This window comes from Diabrotica undecimpunctata, chromosome 1, assembly GCF_040954645.1.
Source record: "Diabrotica undecimpunctata isolate CICGRU chromosome 1, icDiaUnde3, whole genome shotgun sequence".
Taxonomy (NCBI): Eukaryota; Metazoa; Arthropoda; class Insecta; order Coleoptera; family Chrysomelidae; genus Diabrotica; species Diabrotica undecimpunctata.
Genome location: NC_092803.1, coordinates 166,970,286 through 166,987,201, shown reverse-complemented (window position 1 = coordinate 166,987,201; position 16,916 = coordinate 166,970,286). Strand labels below are relative to the sequence as shown.

The following is a 16,916-nucleotide window of genomic DNA, read 5'->3' as shown; positions in this document are numbered from 1 at the left end:
AAATTATGCCGGATGAATTCTGCAGTCAAATTATAATATTCCTGATAAAAATTATCTGTTCAGCTTCAATTGGAAGACATAATTAATTTGTTCATACCATTAGAAACTAAGGCCCAACTTGATGGAGAAACGGAATTTTTCAAAATATCCAGCAAGCTGCATGGGATAATTTAACCGAACTAATTCTTAGAGCTAAAGGCAAAAATTACCCTAAAAAAATTAGACAACTTATTGCTAAAAAATTAAAACAAAAAGATCTGACAGTGCTCTAGAGATCTGATAAGATAATACTAAACAGTGTAACTCAGCAACTTAAAATAGAAATCAAAAAAATTTAAAAAGAATCAATCTCCAAAGATCTCTGTCTCTGGTCATTTCTTTTAATTCATGCATAGGTCTTTTCCTTGGAGAATAAGTCTTTCCACATTTTCTGTGTCTGCTCTCATAACATGTGCAAATTATTTTAATTGTTGGGGATGGATTTTGCTGGAAAGTCGCCGTCAGTCAACGGGATTCGTAATATTTTTCTCCAACAGGACATTTCAGTGGCATCTGTGTTTCTTCTTTCCACTTTTTGGAGGGTCCAAAATTCACATCCGTATGTCAGTATTGGAAATATTAGGCAGTGGATCAACCTTATTTTTAGAGTTCGTGAAATTTCTTCCATATTTTGGTCATCTTTCCTACGGCGTCTTTTACTAGATGACATCTACGTTTGATTTCTTTCTGTAGTGACCCTATGTTTGTGATCAATGATCCTAGTTATAAATTTGAGCTCACAACCTTAAACCGGTCCATCGTGGTAATGTGTGGATGATTGTAATGTAGTGTATCCACTATCATGATCCTTGTCTTTGATATGTTTAACTGTAGACCAAATATTTAACTTTCGTTTTCAACCAGTCGTATGAGATTAATGAACTCTTCTTGAATTTTTGCAAGAGGGCTATGTCGTCTACAAAAGGTTGTTTATTTTTCGGCCATTTATTGAGATTTGACCCTCTTAAACGCTTTGCGATAATTTATAAAATAAATGTATAGTAGAATTCTAGATTCTTTTATTGTTAGGCTTATGTTAAAAGATGTTTTAAGTACCTCTACCTTTGGTAACTCTAGTTTACTCTTGGAGCTTAGGGTTCCTGTATGGTCTTCAACAGCCCAAAGTCTCTTGTTATGTAGCGTATTTTTCTATTCTATAATGTGGTTTGCCTTCCAATTTCCTTCTTTCCTCCTTTGCCTTCCAACTATCCTATCGCTTAAAGCTTTAAATTCGACGACAAACTTTTGTGAGATTTGGTGAGACCAGAATGGCAACACCAGAATGGTTCATCTCATCACATCCTGGACTCTAATACCTGTTAATGTATCCTCATTCCTTATTCTGTCTCTAAGAGAAATTCCTTTTATAGTTCTTTACACTTTTATTTCTGTAGTTCTTATCAATTTTTTGTAAGCGATGGCTTAGCTCTTGTTTCCGCTGCATGTGTTAGTACTGGCCTTATACATACCTTATCCAGATTTCACTATCTTCGCTCATATATTTTCTCCTCCATATGATATCCCTAAGTATCTCGATATTCTGGTTGCCTTGTTGACTTATTTCTTCTCTTCCTCTGTAGTATGTCTACCATGCGATATATTTATTACGAGATAACTTTAAAATTCATGACATGTTCTATTATATGTTAATTTACATCTGATGGGGCTTTTGGCTAGAATCATTGATTGAGTCTGTTGAATAGATAATAACATTTTTAACTTTAGCAACTCAATTAGTTTAACAGCAATTTTGAAGTCTTGTATTGCTTCAAAGGCCTAGGAACGCGTGAAGCTCTTTTTTCACTTAATATACTGATACAAAGATGCCTGGACGTCAATCAAGAGATATACGTATGTTTTATTGACTATAATAAAGCGTTCGATAAAGTACGACATAAACAATTAATAAATGTCCTGAAATCAAAGAAAATTGACTGCAACGACCTCAGGTCATTAACAACAAATTTATACTATAAACAGCGAGCAGAAGTACGTGTTAACGAACAGCTGTCAGAAGAAATTAAAATAAGATGTGGAGTGAGACAGGGATGCGTATTGTCGGCAATTCTTTTTCATGCTTACTTCGAAGAGATCCTGAAAAACGATCTTGAGGGTGAAACAGCTGAAATAAAGGTAAATGGAGTTCCCATTAACAACATTAAATATGCGGACGACACTGTGATCTTAGCCGAAAATATTGAAGATCTTCAGAGACTGGTGACCAGAATAGCGGTGTATGGAAAAGAGTATGATCTAACAATGAATCTCAAGAAGACGAAATTTTTGAGAATATCGAAAACTCAAAGAAATAACGAGAATCTTCTAATAAACGGAACCAACGAACAACGAACAACGAACAAACGAACAAGTGGACAAATATGCATATCTGGGAACAATGATTAACTCCACAAATGATTACATTCAGGAGATCAAAATCAGAATAGAAAAGGTTAGAGCAAATTTCAACAAAATGAGAAGAGTGCTACGTACAAGGGATTTAAAATTGGAACTAAGAGTTAGGTTGGCGAGGTGCTATGTTTTTTCGACTTTATTTTATGGAATGGAATCTTGGACCTTGAATGTGACATCAATGAAAAAACTGGAATCATTCGAGCTATGGGTGTATAGAAGAATTCTAAAAATATCGTGTATAGAACACGTCATAAACAAAGAGGTTCTGGGAAGGATGAATAAATAAATAGAAATTTTAAATATAATTAAAACAAGAAAATTGGAATATCTCGGACATATTACACGTGGAGAGAAATACAACTTGCTCCAACTGATTATGCAGGGAAGATCCAAGGAAAGAAGCATAGAGAGGCGTAGAATGTCATGGCTGCGCAACCTGAGAGAGTGGTACGGATGTATATCAAATGAACTTTTCAGAGCAGCCGTCTCAAAAGTCCGAAAAGCTATGATGATTGCCGACCTCCGCCGCGAAGATGGCATTTGAAGAAGAAGAATTGCTTCATATAACTTGTTTTGTATTACGCTATCACGCGTTGCTTTCAAATCTACGAACTGGTGAAAGGTGTCAAGATCAAATTTTCTTGGTTTTTTCCGTTCCGATTTCGTGTACGCTATTTCGACACCTGTAGTATATACCTTGGTACTCCTATGCTGTTTTTGTTGTCCTATCTAACGCACTTCCTGAATAGCCGTAATATTTGCTCTTCATAAACTATTCTCAACTTTCCGCTTTGATACAATGGTAGCACATTCCAGATGAATATTTTTAGGCCATTTTCCTTGTTTTGTAGCTTGAGTAATTTCTGTAAGTTTCATTTGGTAGCAATATTTTTTTACGGCATAAGTGTTTTAATCTCAAGCCTAAACCCCATCCTGGAGTATCTTTTCTTTTCTATTAAATTTAACATACCTTAGTCCGTTTTGGTTCGCGAGTGGTATTTTATTTATAAAAGTTACACTTTCCTTATTTCAGTTCGTTATTATCTTCCGATACATTCGATAATAGTAATAAATTACAAATAAAATGTCTTCGTCACTAGTTGCAAAATTTCTGTAACTATTTTATTAATAAATTATAAGGAGTAAAATGAACAATGTTCTGCGGTAGTAGAAACAGTAAACACACATTCTATCCTAGCCTAAAATATAATAAACTTACCTCTTGGCGTTCTTGACAGCATCAAGCGACTCGGTGTCGAAGCTATAGAACTTCCCCAATGGACTTTTCGATCCAGGACTGGGAGACGCTGGTGTTGAAGATGTTGAGCCCGATTTTAGACTACCGGTGCTTAACATCCTATGAAATCTTAAACGAAACGGACGCATTGGAGATTTCGGAGATTTTGGAGATTTTGGAACTTTCTCCTCCGGAATTTTTTCATACGTTAGCGGACTCCTTGGACTTTTCGGACTGTTGGTTTCCATATTGAAAAGCTATAAAATTAAACACTCTTAAAAAAGATTAAAAGACTCACAAAAATTAAATAAACCAGTTAAATATTTTAACTTAATGATTTCGAACCTCAAAACAAAATGCATAAAAACTGTATATGGAAGTCTAAAATACCTTGATTATAGAATGATTAAGAAGGTATTAAAAAGGTTATAAAAAAGAATTGTAACAAAAAATGTAATATGAGAAGACTAAAAGGTAAGGAAACAAAAGAGACAGTCGCACGGAGAATAACAAAAGAATGTACAAAATTATTCAGAGACAAATAAGAATCGGAATAGGAAAGGCCAAAGAAAATTGTTTAAAAACACAATGTGAAGAGATAGAGTTGTTGGAACAAAAACACGATACATTTAATATGCATAAAAAGGTAAAACAAGCAGCTGGTCTTTAAAAATCCAACACAGCTAGCAAACTGCAAGATCAACAGGAAAACATCAACCTCCGTCCTACATAATATGTAATGACCACTTACCAATCACATCAGACGAAGTGGAAAACTTAATTAATAATATCACAACTAAAAGATGGCAAAGCTCCTGGACCTGACAATGATATACTGAACTCATTAAACTATTTAACACCGACGGGACTCAAATACTAACATAATATTTAATGACATATATTTAAACAGAGTAATACCAACATCATGGCTGAGATTAACGATTATTGCTTTACGAAAGAAAAAAAAATCTGTATTCTGCAATGATTTCCGGACCATCAGCTTAATGAGCCACATTTTAAGTTATTTCTAAAAATCCTACCTCAAAGGATATATGGACTATACGAATAAAAAATCAGCCGAACACAATTTGGTTTTCGGAGGGCTTTATTATGTGGCGATGGAGAGGTTTATCTTTTTGACGCTCTTTGGGCAAGGTTGGTTTACACTGGTCAGATTTTTAGCATTTAAACACCGTGCTTGTGTGTGTGTGTGTGTGTGTTTGGTGAGTTGGCTTGGAAACTAGTCCTTTAGCCACAGAATTGTAATGTAAGATATTAGATTTTAAATAGTGTAACCAACTTTAAATAAAAAGTTACATATTAGTTCGTATACTTCTCTACTATCTAAGGAGAGTAAATGGGTGATGTTTATGGGAGTCTGAATTTTAAGTTCTGATAGTTTTGAATACAGCTGATCTGTTTCATACCTATGTTTATCGCACTTAAAAAGAATATGGTTGATGTCACATTGTGATATATTATCGCATGAGCACACCCCAGAAGGGATAATATTTAACTTAGCCAAGTGAGCTGGGAATGCACCGTGATTAGTTTTCAGTCGTGTAATTGTGGCTGTTAACTTCTTTGGCATTGCATATTTGAAAATATAGTCAACATCTTGTGGCAAGGTAGGGTGGATAGTATAATATTGATTATTTGAATTCGTTGCTATGTTTTTCCATTTTTCTTTCCAATTTATAAAAATTTTGTTATAATAATGTTGTTGTAAGTCCTCCAATGTAAATATGGGAATATAGAGTCCAACATGGGTCGCATCTTTAGCAAGCTGGTCAACCAGTTCATTTCCCTCGATACCAATGTGACTTTTAACCCAAATAACTGTAATATCTTTACTATATGTTTTATTTTTAATAGCACAAAGAATATTATTTCTTTTATGTTGAGTCATATCTGAGTTTAATCCTTTAATGACCGATAATGAATCTGATAATATTACTGCTTTATTTAAATTGTGTGAATCTAGCCAATCTAATGCTTTTTCGATAGCTACCGCTTCAGCAGTATATATTGAACAATGTGATGGAAGTTTAATTTTCAAAGATTCGCTTTTATGTGGAATGTAAACAGCGCAACCTGTGGCACCATCCTCTTTTTTGGAACCATCGGTATACATTATTACGTGATCATTATAGTCACTCAATATGGATCTAAGTAAGACAAAGTTTATTTGTGGGGATTCTGTGTACTTTGGTATAATGACTTTTGGTTTATTTAATGTTACCTGAAAATTAGCTTTATATATTGGTAATCTTTTTTCTTTGCCATAGATATTAGGATACTCATTAGTTTCTAAGAAAGCATCAGCAAGTGAAGGAGAATTTTTTATGCGCCAGTATTTATTTGAGAGGTTTTCAATAGATAACTCATACAGTTGACTAAGTAGATTATTATTATTTAATCTTAGCTTCAGGATATGTTTAATTGCCATAATTTCTCGACGATTTTGAAGAGGTATTTCATTACTTTCAGCAAGTAGTACAGGGCAAGGAGTAGACTTCATGGTGCCCAAGCATATTCTTAGACATTTAAACTGAATGCGGTCTACAGTTAATAAGTTTGTGTTACTGGCGGCACCATACAGAATGCAACCATAGTCTACAATAGATCGCACGTAGGCTCTGTAAAACATCAATGCAACTTTAGGGTCAGCGCCCCATCTTCGATTAGTAACACATTTAAGAATATTAATACCTTTTTCACACCTACTTTTTATATATTCCACATGTTTTGACCATAAGAGTTTGGGATCAAGAAGAATGCCAAGATATTTGTATTCTTTGACAATAGGTATATCATATCCAGACAACTTTATTTTGTCAGGCGTACGAATCCTATGTCTAGTGAATATCATTGTGGCTGATTTGTCAGGGGAAATGGTCAGTTCATGATTTTTTACCCAGTTATTAACGTTTTGCATGATGGATTCCAGAGCCTCCAGGCAGTCAGTATACGAGTTACGCTCTGTATAGATGCATATGTCATCAGCGTATTGGATGCAATTGATTGTGTTGTCAAAAATGCCATGAATACTTGCTGAAAATATGTTGAACAATAACGGACTTAAAACTGATCCTTGTGGAAGACCTGTATGAGCAATTCTAGGACCGTGTAGTTGGTTTAAATGATCTTTAATATATATAACACGATTATTATAAAGATGAACAATATTAGTCGCTATATTTTGAGGTAATCCTATATCATATAGTTTTTTGTGTAAAATGGATAAATTAACAGAATCATATGCCCCTTTTAGGTCTAAAAACAAACAAGCAAGATAATTGTTTCTGGAAAACGTTATTTGAATGTCGGTAACTAAATGTGATATTGCATCCAGTGTACCAACACTAGCCCTAAATCCATATTGTGTACTTGGAAGGATACTATAGTGTTCTACAAGCCATTCTAATCGAGTCTTAATAAGTCTTTCAAATGTCTTGCATATGCAAGACATTAATGATATCGGTCTGTAAGAAGAGGAGAGTGTTTTATCTTTATTAGGTTTTAGAATTAAACAAATAACTATTTCTTTCATATGATCCACATATCTTCCATTGAAAAGCCAATCGTTGAAAATTGTTAGTAAACTTTGTTTAGCTATAAGAGGTAATTCATATATTATGTTATAAGTAATTTGATCGCGCCCCGGAGCCGAGGACTTTGAAGACTTAAGTGCAGCCTCAAATTCTATCATATCAAAACTTTCCTGGAAAATATTGTATTTACTAGTTTTATTGTTATCCTGAATAGGAAGGTCAGCATATGGCGGAGCAAATTTGTCGAGCAACTCTTCTATTAGTTCATTTGGCAGGGGATATCGTCTTGTACGGTAATTTTTATTCACTAGTTTATTAACAAAATTCCAAATTTTACTGATGGGAGTATTTTTGTTTAAAGTATTTACAAAGTTAATCCACGAACTTTTTTGTTTGTTTGTAAAGAGGAGTTTACTTTTGGCTTGAATTTGTTTGTATTTAATATAGTTTTCAAAATTTGATGCTTCAATGTATCTTTTGTATGCAACTTTTCGTGAAATGATCATATTTTTGCATTCATAATCCCACCAGACTGGAATTCGAGATTTTGGCTGAAAGGAATTTTTGATATTCATAGAAAATGAGGCAGCGTCGTCAATTGTCTTTAACAGGAAGTCAAAACGTTCCGCTGAAGTGATATTATCGGTTATATTTTCGGATAATGTTTTTTCTATATGGCCTTTAAAGATATTCCAGTTTGCTGAAGACTCTTTCCATTTGGATGAAGGAATTATTGTACATGGGTGATAGTCCAAGTCGATGGTGATTACTATAGGTAAGTGAGTTGAACCCAGAGTATCGGAAACAGGATCCCATGTGGTATATCCAATTAGATTTGGTGTAACAAGGGATAGATCCACCATTGATGGAAGTTCATTAGGTCTTGTTACTTTGGTCGGTCTACAGTCGTTTAGCAGAACTAAATTACTGTTATCAAGCGCGTCTACTATACACTTGCCCTGAGCGGAATCCTTCAAGGAACCCCACCTACTGTGGTGTCCATTGAAGTCCCCACCAATGACAACCCTACCACTAAATTGAGTTAAAAGCTTTTCCCAATCTCTATTATTGACTATCACTTTGGGTGGTTTATAAATACAAACGATTACCAATTTAATTTGTTCTATAAAAACTGCACACGTTTCAATACCTTTATTAAAGTTTTTCGTTACATTAATTTCAGTAAAACAAAGGTTATTTGATATGAGGATGGCTACACCACCGTAACCATCAGGTCTATCGCTTCTGATAACGTTGTAACCTGTTAAACCAAAATTTTTATTTTTAGAAAGCCATGTTTCATTAAGCAGAATGACATCAACAACATTGTGCTCGAGATAATTAAGTAAACTAGGTTTATGTTTATTTATAGATTGACAGTTCCACTGCAGTATGTTAAATGTCCTGTTGTTCCCCATCGCTTTCAATATCTGTTAGGTTGTTCAACATTTTTTCAATTTTTTCTTTTGTATTTTTTTGTAAGTTAGGTAAAAATATTTTAGGGTTAATTTTCTTGATGATATTTTCTATCAAGGCTGGAATTTCATTGATTATTTTACATTCTATTTTTTCTTTATACGCCATAAACTCGTCCCTGTAGGGATTAGGGATTATAGGTTGGGATGAGGTGTTTATAGCATTTGGAAATCTTGGGAAAGTTGGTGCGTTTTTGATCGCAGTAGGAGATATAGCTTTACGCTTGTTTCTTGTTTTTTTAATGGTAGGTACATAGGATTGATTTTGATTTGTACCTTCAGGGATGTTAGGGGTTAAGGCGGGGAAATTTTGTATAGTATTGAGGATACCGAATCTATTATTTGTAGTTACCTTGGCGTATGAAGGATTGTTAGCTATGGTTTCTGCCTCTTTAAAGGTAGTGTTTTCTAAAGCCATTATTGATTTTATTTTGTATTGGTGTTTAAATGCAGGACACTGTTTAGAGAGTGAGTTGTGTTCAGTGGAGTTGCAATGTAAACAAAATAGGGAGTTAGTGCATGTTTCATTATTATTATGAGTTTGACTACATTTTTTACAACGATTTGATGTTGATTTGCATTGCCGAGCAGTATGACCGAAACGAAAGCAATTAAAACACTGAACAACCGGATATATATATATATTGTTCAACATTAAACCTAACCAAGTCTAAATTAACAGTCTTAGGAATGCTATTTCCTTCAAATGTCAAAATGACCATCTGGCGAGGTACAAGAATTGTTTCATTATCCGAGTCAATTACTTTCCGTTTTAACCTTTTTACTTCGACAACATTTTTATCTGAAACAATATTTTCTAAAATATACTTTTCATCCAAAAACGTATCGACTTCCCTAATAATTCCCTTCTTTTGAGTAAAAAATGATGGAATATACGCTACAAGTTTATTATCCTTAATAAGCTCATGTTCAATTAAAGAATTTGCGCAAGTATAAGTTTTAAAAATTACTTTTACCTTATTTCTGCCAACAGGTTTAATGTCTAGTACATCGTGTTTAAAATATTGGTTTTTAAATAGATAATGACCGACACGTACTGGTGATAAACGGGACAAGTTTTTGTCTGTAGATTCTACAAAGACGTTATAATACCCTGAATCATTTATTTTATATCTATTATTTAAATTAATATACCTTTTGTCTTCCGTATCCATTGATGATATATTATTCTGGGGTGGCTCAACACCACCCCCCGATTCACTCATAATAATAAATAATTAGATCCTACCTTTTTTGAAGATCGGTTGGTTTATTTTCAAATTAAATACCTATTAATTTGATAATAGCACTAGTTAAGGACACGGCACAGATTTATCGAACGATGTTCACCTGTTAACTGTCCAACGAATGAATATGAACACCGTGCTTGTCTTGCATGTTGGTGAGTATTCATATCACTCACCAACCATGTCAGTCACCCGTTAAATCAGACCCATGAACTGAAGAGAAAAATCGGTCTTTAGTGGGCAGCATATAAAAAACTGAGAGAAACTTTTAAAAATAGGCTACTCACATGCCTAAAGAGAAAAGTATTTGATCAATGTGTCCTCGCAGTGTTGTCGTACGAAGTAGAAACACTTACTTTAACAAAAGCCTAGGCTACCAAACTGAGAGTCACGCAGAGAAGAATGGAGCGATCCATGTTAGTAATAACACTGCGAGACAAAATAATTAAGAGGTCAGGAGAAGAACCCGGGTGACTGACGTCATCGAACGGATAGACAGACTAGAATGGAGATGGGCAAGACACATGTTATGTCTTGGGTAGGATATGTTGCCAAACAAGATGATACCCGTAGACCAGGTCAAATCTACTTTGAGGTAGATGTGAGAGCTGGCATTCGGATTTTTGCAGGAAAAGTTCTGTGATAACTTCAGTAACAATAATTAACTTATCCTTTCTCTGAAATTGTTCGGTAACATTAATAAAAATATTAAAATATTTTAAAAGTTTTATAAACATCAATTTTTTTTCTACTTTCGTTGCTAATAGGATGATAATCTTTAAATCATTACCTTTTTCTTTCGGAGCTATCTCTTGATAAAAAATTTTACATCTTTTAGATATTTTTCATGAATTAAATCATCAAAAGCGTTAACAAAGGAAGAGGATGCAGAATGGGAAGCAAGGAAATAAGAATACTCTGTTACGTAGACGACGCAATATTGATAGTCCAAGATGAAGATAGTCTGCAAAGACTGGTCCACACATTTAACATAAGAGCCAAAGAATTTAATATGACAATCTCATCTCAGAAAACTAAAACAATAGTAATCAGCAAAGAACCAACCAGATGTAAAATAGAAATTGATGGTATCAGTATTAAACAAGTAATGGAAATAAAATACCTGGGAATTACATTGTCCAGCTATGAAGACCTGGACAAAGAAGTGCAAAAAGTACAAAAAGTACAAAAAAAAAGTACAAAAAGCAAATAGACTGGAAGGATGCCTTAATAACACTATATGGCGAAACAGACACAATTACCACTGATAAAGTCAAAAATTTATAAAGCCAGTGTACGACCAATAATGACATATACCTCAGAAACAAGACCCGACACAACCACAACGCAGAGGCTACTGGAAACAGCAGAGATGACAGTACTAAGAAGAATTACAGGAAATATGCGGAAAGATCGAAAGAGAAGTGAAGACATTAAAATAAAATGTAACATACAGTATATAAATGAATGGACACAAAATAGAAAAAAAGAATGGAATAACCACATAATCAGAATGGAGGAGACACGTATCATCAAACTAGCAAGAGATAAATCACCAATCGGCAGAAGAAGTATTGGACGACCGCGCAAAAGATAAGATGAAAACCTTCCATAGAGGTATTATTCTGCCAATGAACAAGCAGAACTGCATGTTCATTGCAGAATAACTCAGAATAACTCTGTTAAATGTAATTGAAAATTAGGATGATTTTTTCTTTTTAAACATTACATAACGTGTCTTTTCACCAGAGAATATAAAATCCGTGTTTAGAGACCAGCTTTCAATTGAGTGTAAGGCAGTTTGAAATATATGTGATCCTAGAGATACATTGTTTTTTTTTTTAGATAAATGGCCAAGTCATCTGCATGTAGGCTAGTAAATACAGGTAGCTTTATTTGACTTACTGTACTACTAATTGCGATTAGAAAGAGTGTTGGTCTTAAAGTAGATCCTTGGGGGGTGCCGTCTGGAAGTACTCGTCTTCAAGATATAAATTCATTGGTTTTAACTCGAGAAGTTCGTGTTGTTAGACAATTTTTAATAAAGAACAGCATAAGCCCTTGAACATTCCAGTCTTGAATTGTTTTTAATATAAAATGTCTCCATGTTGTGACAAAAACTTTTCTTATATCAAAAAATACATATGTTTGAATGTGCAGATTAAATTAATGTATAGCTGACTTAAGTGTTATTAGATTGTCTGTTGTGGATCTACCCGTAAGAAATCCACTTTGTCTGATGCTTATTAGCTTATTGTTTTTGAGATGCCATTTAAGACGATAATTAAGGGTTTTTTTTTAATTTGCAGGTACAGCACGTGACTAATATTGGACGATAGGAATTTGGATCGACTTTTGGTTTATTATATTTAAGCATTGTAATTATAGTTGCCTGCGACCATAGTTCAAGAAAGTAATGGTTAATAAAAATATTTTTAAAAATGTCAACCAACATTAGTTTTGAATGTAGAGGAAGATTTCGCAAGAAAAGAGGGTAAAAGAATGTTATTCATTAATTTAAAATAAGTTATTATGGCCTTAAATAATAAAAAAGTATACGAAACCATAAGATGTATTAATAAAAATGAAGAAGAATTATAAAACCTTTTCTCAGTTCTTGTCAATAAAAATGCATAATCCAAGTATCTATAAAAAATAAAGTAGGCTAGGACATCGTTTGTCGGCACAAAATACTTCTTTATCAGGTGTGAACTAGACCAAAGACTTTTTGGTTAGTTTGGACATATTTGAATGCCGCGTTGCTAAGATGTCCCAATAGTTTTCTACGGTTGCTATTGTTGGATCCTTCACCAGTCGGTAGACTTTGAAATATATAAATTTATAGCAGAATACATTTTCTGGGCCAAAAGAATACCAAATACTTTGAAGTTTTTAACACAATGTAGAAAAAGCAAAACCTGGTACCAATGATCAAAGAGCGTAAAAGTTAATGTACATCGGATACCTCTTGATAGAAAATAGATATGAGATATTTCAGTTATTTATCAAAAAAGAAATTCAGAAAATGGTCAATGACTCAGCAAAATATTATCCAAAATATGCGAAGCCAGTATTTTACCGGTAACTGTAATATATTGTACCGTCAACATTAGAAATAGCGAAATAAAATGACGCACTAAGAAGAAGTACCCGCATAAAATATGCCTAATTGATAGATATAAGTGACGGCACTTAGACAGTGGCAAGTGGTGCGTACAAACTTAAATGTAGTGCCTGTCCAAAAACTTGCATTGGTCAAACTGGTAGAACTTTTAACAAACGTATAGCAGAACATATAAGTGCTTTCAATAATAGAAAAACAGATTTTACGTACGTACTTCACCTTCAAACCATAATGATTTTTTTAATGACGTATTTCAAATTCCTCACTTTCAAAATAAAGACCTTAAACTATCTTATTGGAATCTATGAGAATTAAAAAATACAGACATAATTCTAAATGACCAACTTGAGATAAACAGTTCTCCTCTCCTCAACTTACTCAGTTAAAGAATATAAAGTATAAACGCATACCAAAAATAGATCACTTGAGAAAGGCACTCTGCCGATACAGCTATAGTAATAAAAGAATAAAAATTATAATAAATTTTGTGAAAGTTTTGAAGACAAAAGTTTTTATTGTTTGATAAATATAACTTACCCTGTAACTGATTGTATTTTTAAAACAGAATAAACAACTATGTTCAAATATTTCTAGAAGCACAAGAAATATTAATATTCACTTCACAAACAATGCACTACTCAAAACACAGATAAAAAACGTGAAAAGTTAAATGTGCGTAAAAACACGAAAAATCCGAATCAAAAGCACACCGTCAGAGGCAACACGTACCGTATGACTGTCGTCAGTTGTCAGCGCCAAAAATTATGAACGACGTGTTATGTATAAATTAAAAATTAGCGAATACAAATCTACTATTTGCGTCTCATACATCCCTCCAACTACCAGAAAACGGAAATTTTACTTTCTGATATGGTTTACTCGAACTTCCTGTAGATTGTCATGTCAAACCTCATCCGTAGTTGACTAATCTTGTCTTAGGACAAATAAAAATTTCAACAAAACCGCACTGAACTAAGTATTTTTGTTGAGATATATTTCAACTTTATAAAATAATAGGTCGCTATCATCCATTAGTAAAATTCAGTTAATTTGCTAATTTTCTATGTATTTTCTATCCGTTTAATTCTGGAAATATCATGATGGTAATTAGTAGAATTATAGGGTTGTTCACTGAAGAGATTTAATCTATAATTAAAAATAGATTTATTGATATTTTATATATATATATATATATATATATATATATATATATAATTCTACTATTCAAAAAATGAGATAAAAAACAGCCAAAAAAACTACAGAGGTTAATTACTACGCTAAAACTTACAACTAAAATTTTACAAGTGCTAATAAATCAGAGGATAAGTTTAGCAGATGAACAACAGGGTTTTCGTAGTGGAAGATCATGTACAGATGCAATATTTGTTATAAAGCAAATTACTAAGAAGTTACTAGATTATAATAGACCAGCATTTCTGTGTCTGATTGACCTAAAGAAAGCATTTGACAGGGTAATCCATCTTCTGTACAATAGAGAACTTCCCTTAAATATTATAAAAACTATCGATAAAATCTACCAAAACAACAAAATGGAAGTCAGAATGGAAGTCAGAATGGACAACTTACAGAACCTATAGAAATAGGCGGCGGAATAAGACAAGGGGATTTATTGAGCCTCATACTCTTTAATTTGATCATGGATAAAGTTATCATAACCGTTAACAAAGGAAGAGGATATAGAGTGGGAAATAAAGAAATCAAAATACTTTGTTACGCAGACGACGCCATATTGATAGCCCAAGATGAAGATAGTCTGCAAAGACTGGTTCACAGATTTAACATAAGAGCCAAAGAATTTAATATGACAATCTCATCTAAGAAAACTAAAACAATAGTAGTCAGCAAAGAACCAACCAGATGTAAAATAGAAATTGATGGCATCAGTATGTAATGGAAATGGAAATAAAATACCTGAGAATTACACTGTCTAGCTATGGAGATCTAGACAAAGAAGTGAGAGATCAAGTACAAAAAGGAAATAGACCGGCAGGATGCCTTAATAACACTATATGGCGAAACATACACATTGACACTGAATTGAAGTCAAGAATTTATAAAGCCAGTGTAAGACCAATAATGGCATATGCCTCAGAAACAAGACCCAACACAGCCACAACGCAAAGGCTACTGGAAACGGCAGAGATGAGAGTATAGCGAAGAATTAAAGGAAATACGCTGAAAAATCGAAAAAGAAGTGAAGGCATTAGAAGAAAATGTAACGTACAGTATATAAAGAAATGGACACAAAATAGAAAAAAACAATGAAATAACCACATATGCAGAATTAAGTAGACCCGTGTCGTCAAAATAGCAAGAGGTAAAACACCAATCGGCAGAAGAAGTATCGGACGACCGCGCAAAAGATGGAGTGACAACCTTCCATAGAAGTAGAAGTAGAACAAGTAGAAGTGCTTATAAAGAGAAAAAAGAAGAAGAAGAACAAAATTAGAACAAATCGTACGAAGATCAAATATGAGCACAAACTGGACTATTTGTAAGGAAGAGAGGATAGAGTACATTGATCATGTGGTGATACTAGCGAGAATGAAAAAGCATCTAGAAAAAGTTTTCCAAAAATTTGCGAAAAGATACGGACTATCAACAAACCAAACAAAAACGCAATATATGAAAATCAGATATGACATAACAAATGATAGCAAATATATCAAAATGAAAGGAGCAGAGGCTGTCTACAGTTTTGAAAAAGTAATAGAAATTGATATTTAGGAGAAACCATAATGAACAGGGGAAAAGAAGGAAAAGAGAGAGACAAAATATTAATGAAATAGATTACACAAAGGCTTTCGATTCAGGAAAATGGGATCCCCTCTGGAGTATAATGAAAATTTTGGGAGAACCTAACCACCTAATTGACCTAATAAGAAATCTGTATGATAAAAACACATCCAAAATTAAAATACACGAATTATATTCAGATGCGTTCAAAACAAAGAAAGAAAATGGACAGGGCTGCATAATATCACCATTATTATAAAACATATATTCTAAATACATAATGAGAAAAGTACTAGACGAATGGGATGGAGGCACTATAGGAGGCAGAAAAATCAGCAACTTGCGATGAAATCGAAATGATTACCATCGCTGAACGGCTAAGCCCGATAATCGAAGTATTCGTATCTCAGATCAACACCGGAAAATCAAAAATAATTATTGTAGACAGCAAGAGCAAATAATAACGTACCGCACATAGACCAAGGAGCGACTTTGGAAGTGGTAGACAGATTTGTCTACTTGAGCTCCCCTTGAGCGAAATAGCTAGAAGAACGAGGACCATGAAACTATTGGTAGTAGCAGGAAAGGAAAGGTAGAAACCAAAGACCAAGAGGAAGAACTCTATCACAATGGGCAGACCAAATGAATAATCTGGTGGGAAAATCCCTACATAAAGCTGACCATATCTCACAGGATCGTAACCGAAGAAGACAGCAAGCTAATAATATCTAGAGAGCATTCTTATACATCATCCACGTTTTCTGGTAAAGTATCTGATTTTGGACAATCTTTGCAAAAACTTCAGCAGTTATATAATTAATAGTAATATAATTATAATTGTTTAATAGTTTATCTAATTAATGGATTGTTGGTATCATCCTGTAGATAATTTATATTTTTATAAAGGTCGTAATAAAGTAATGAGTTTGCAAAAGGGGTGAGGTTCAGGTGTAGTTTGTTTATTTGCTCTAGTTTGCCGACCGATGTTAAGCGTTATTGATTTTGCATAATTTACTATAGAAATGAAAAAAGTATTTGATATTGTTATTAATTATATTTTATGTTATAAAT

At 33.5% G+C, this 16,916-nt stretch overlaps 1 protein-coding gene across 1 annotated transcript in view; it reads right to left on the bottom strand.

The window, feature by feature from the left end:
- The window catches only part of LOC140436290 (uncharacterized), a 39,844-nt gene extending 25,853 nt beyond the window's left edge, over positions 1–13,991 (bottom strand). The window contains exons 1-2 of the mRNA XM_072524999.1: positions 13,626–13,991; positions 3,671–3,945 (exon numbers count right to left, since the gene is read on the bottom strand). Coding sequence (XP_072381100.1) covers positions 3,671–3,936 — 266 coding nt within the window. The 5' untranslated portion in view covers positions 3,937–3,945; positions 13,626–13,991. The remainder of the gene's footprint in view (positions 1–3,670; positions 3,946–13,625) is intronic.
- Between the last annotated feature and the right edge of the window lie 2,925 nt (positions 13,992–16,916).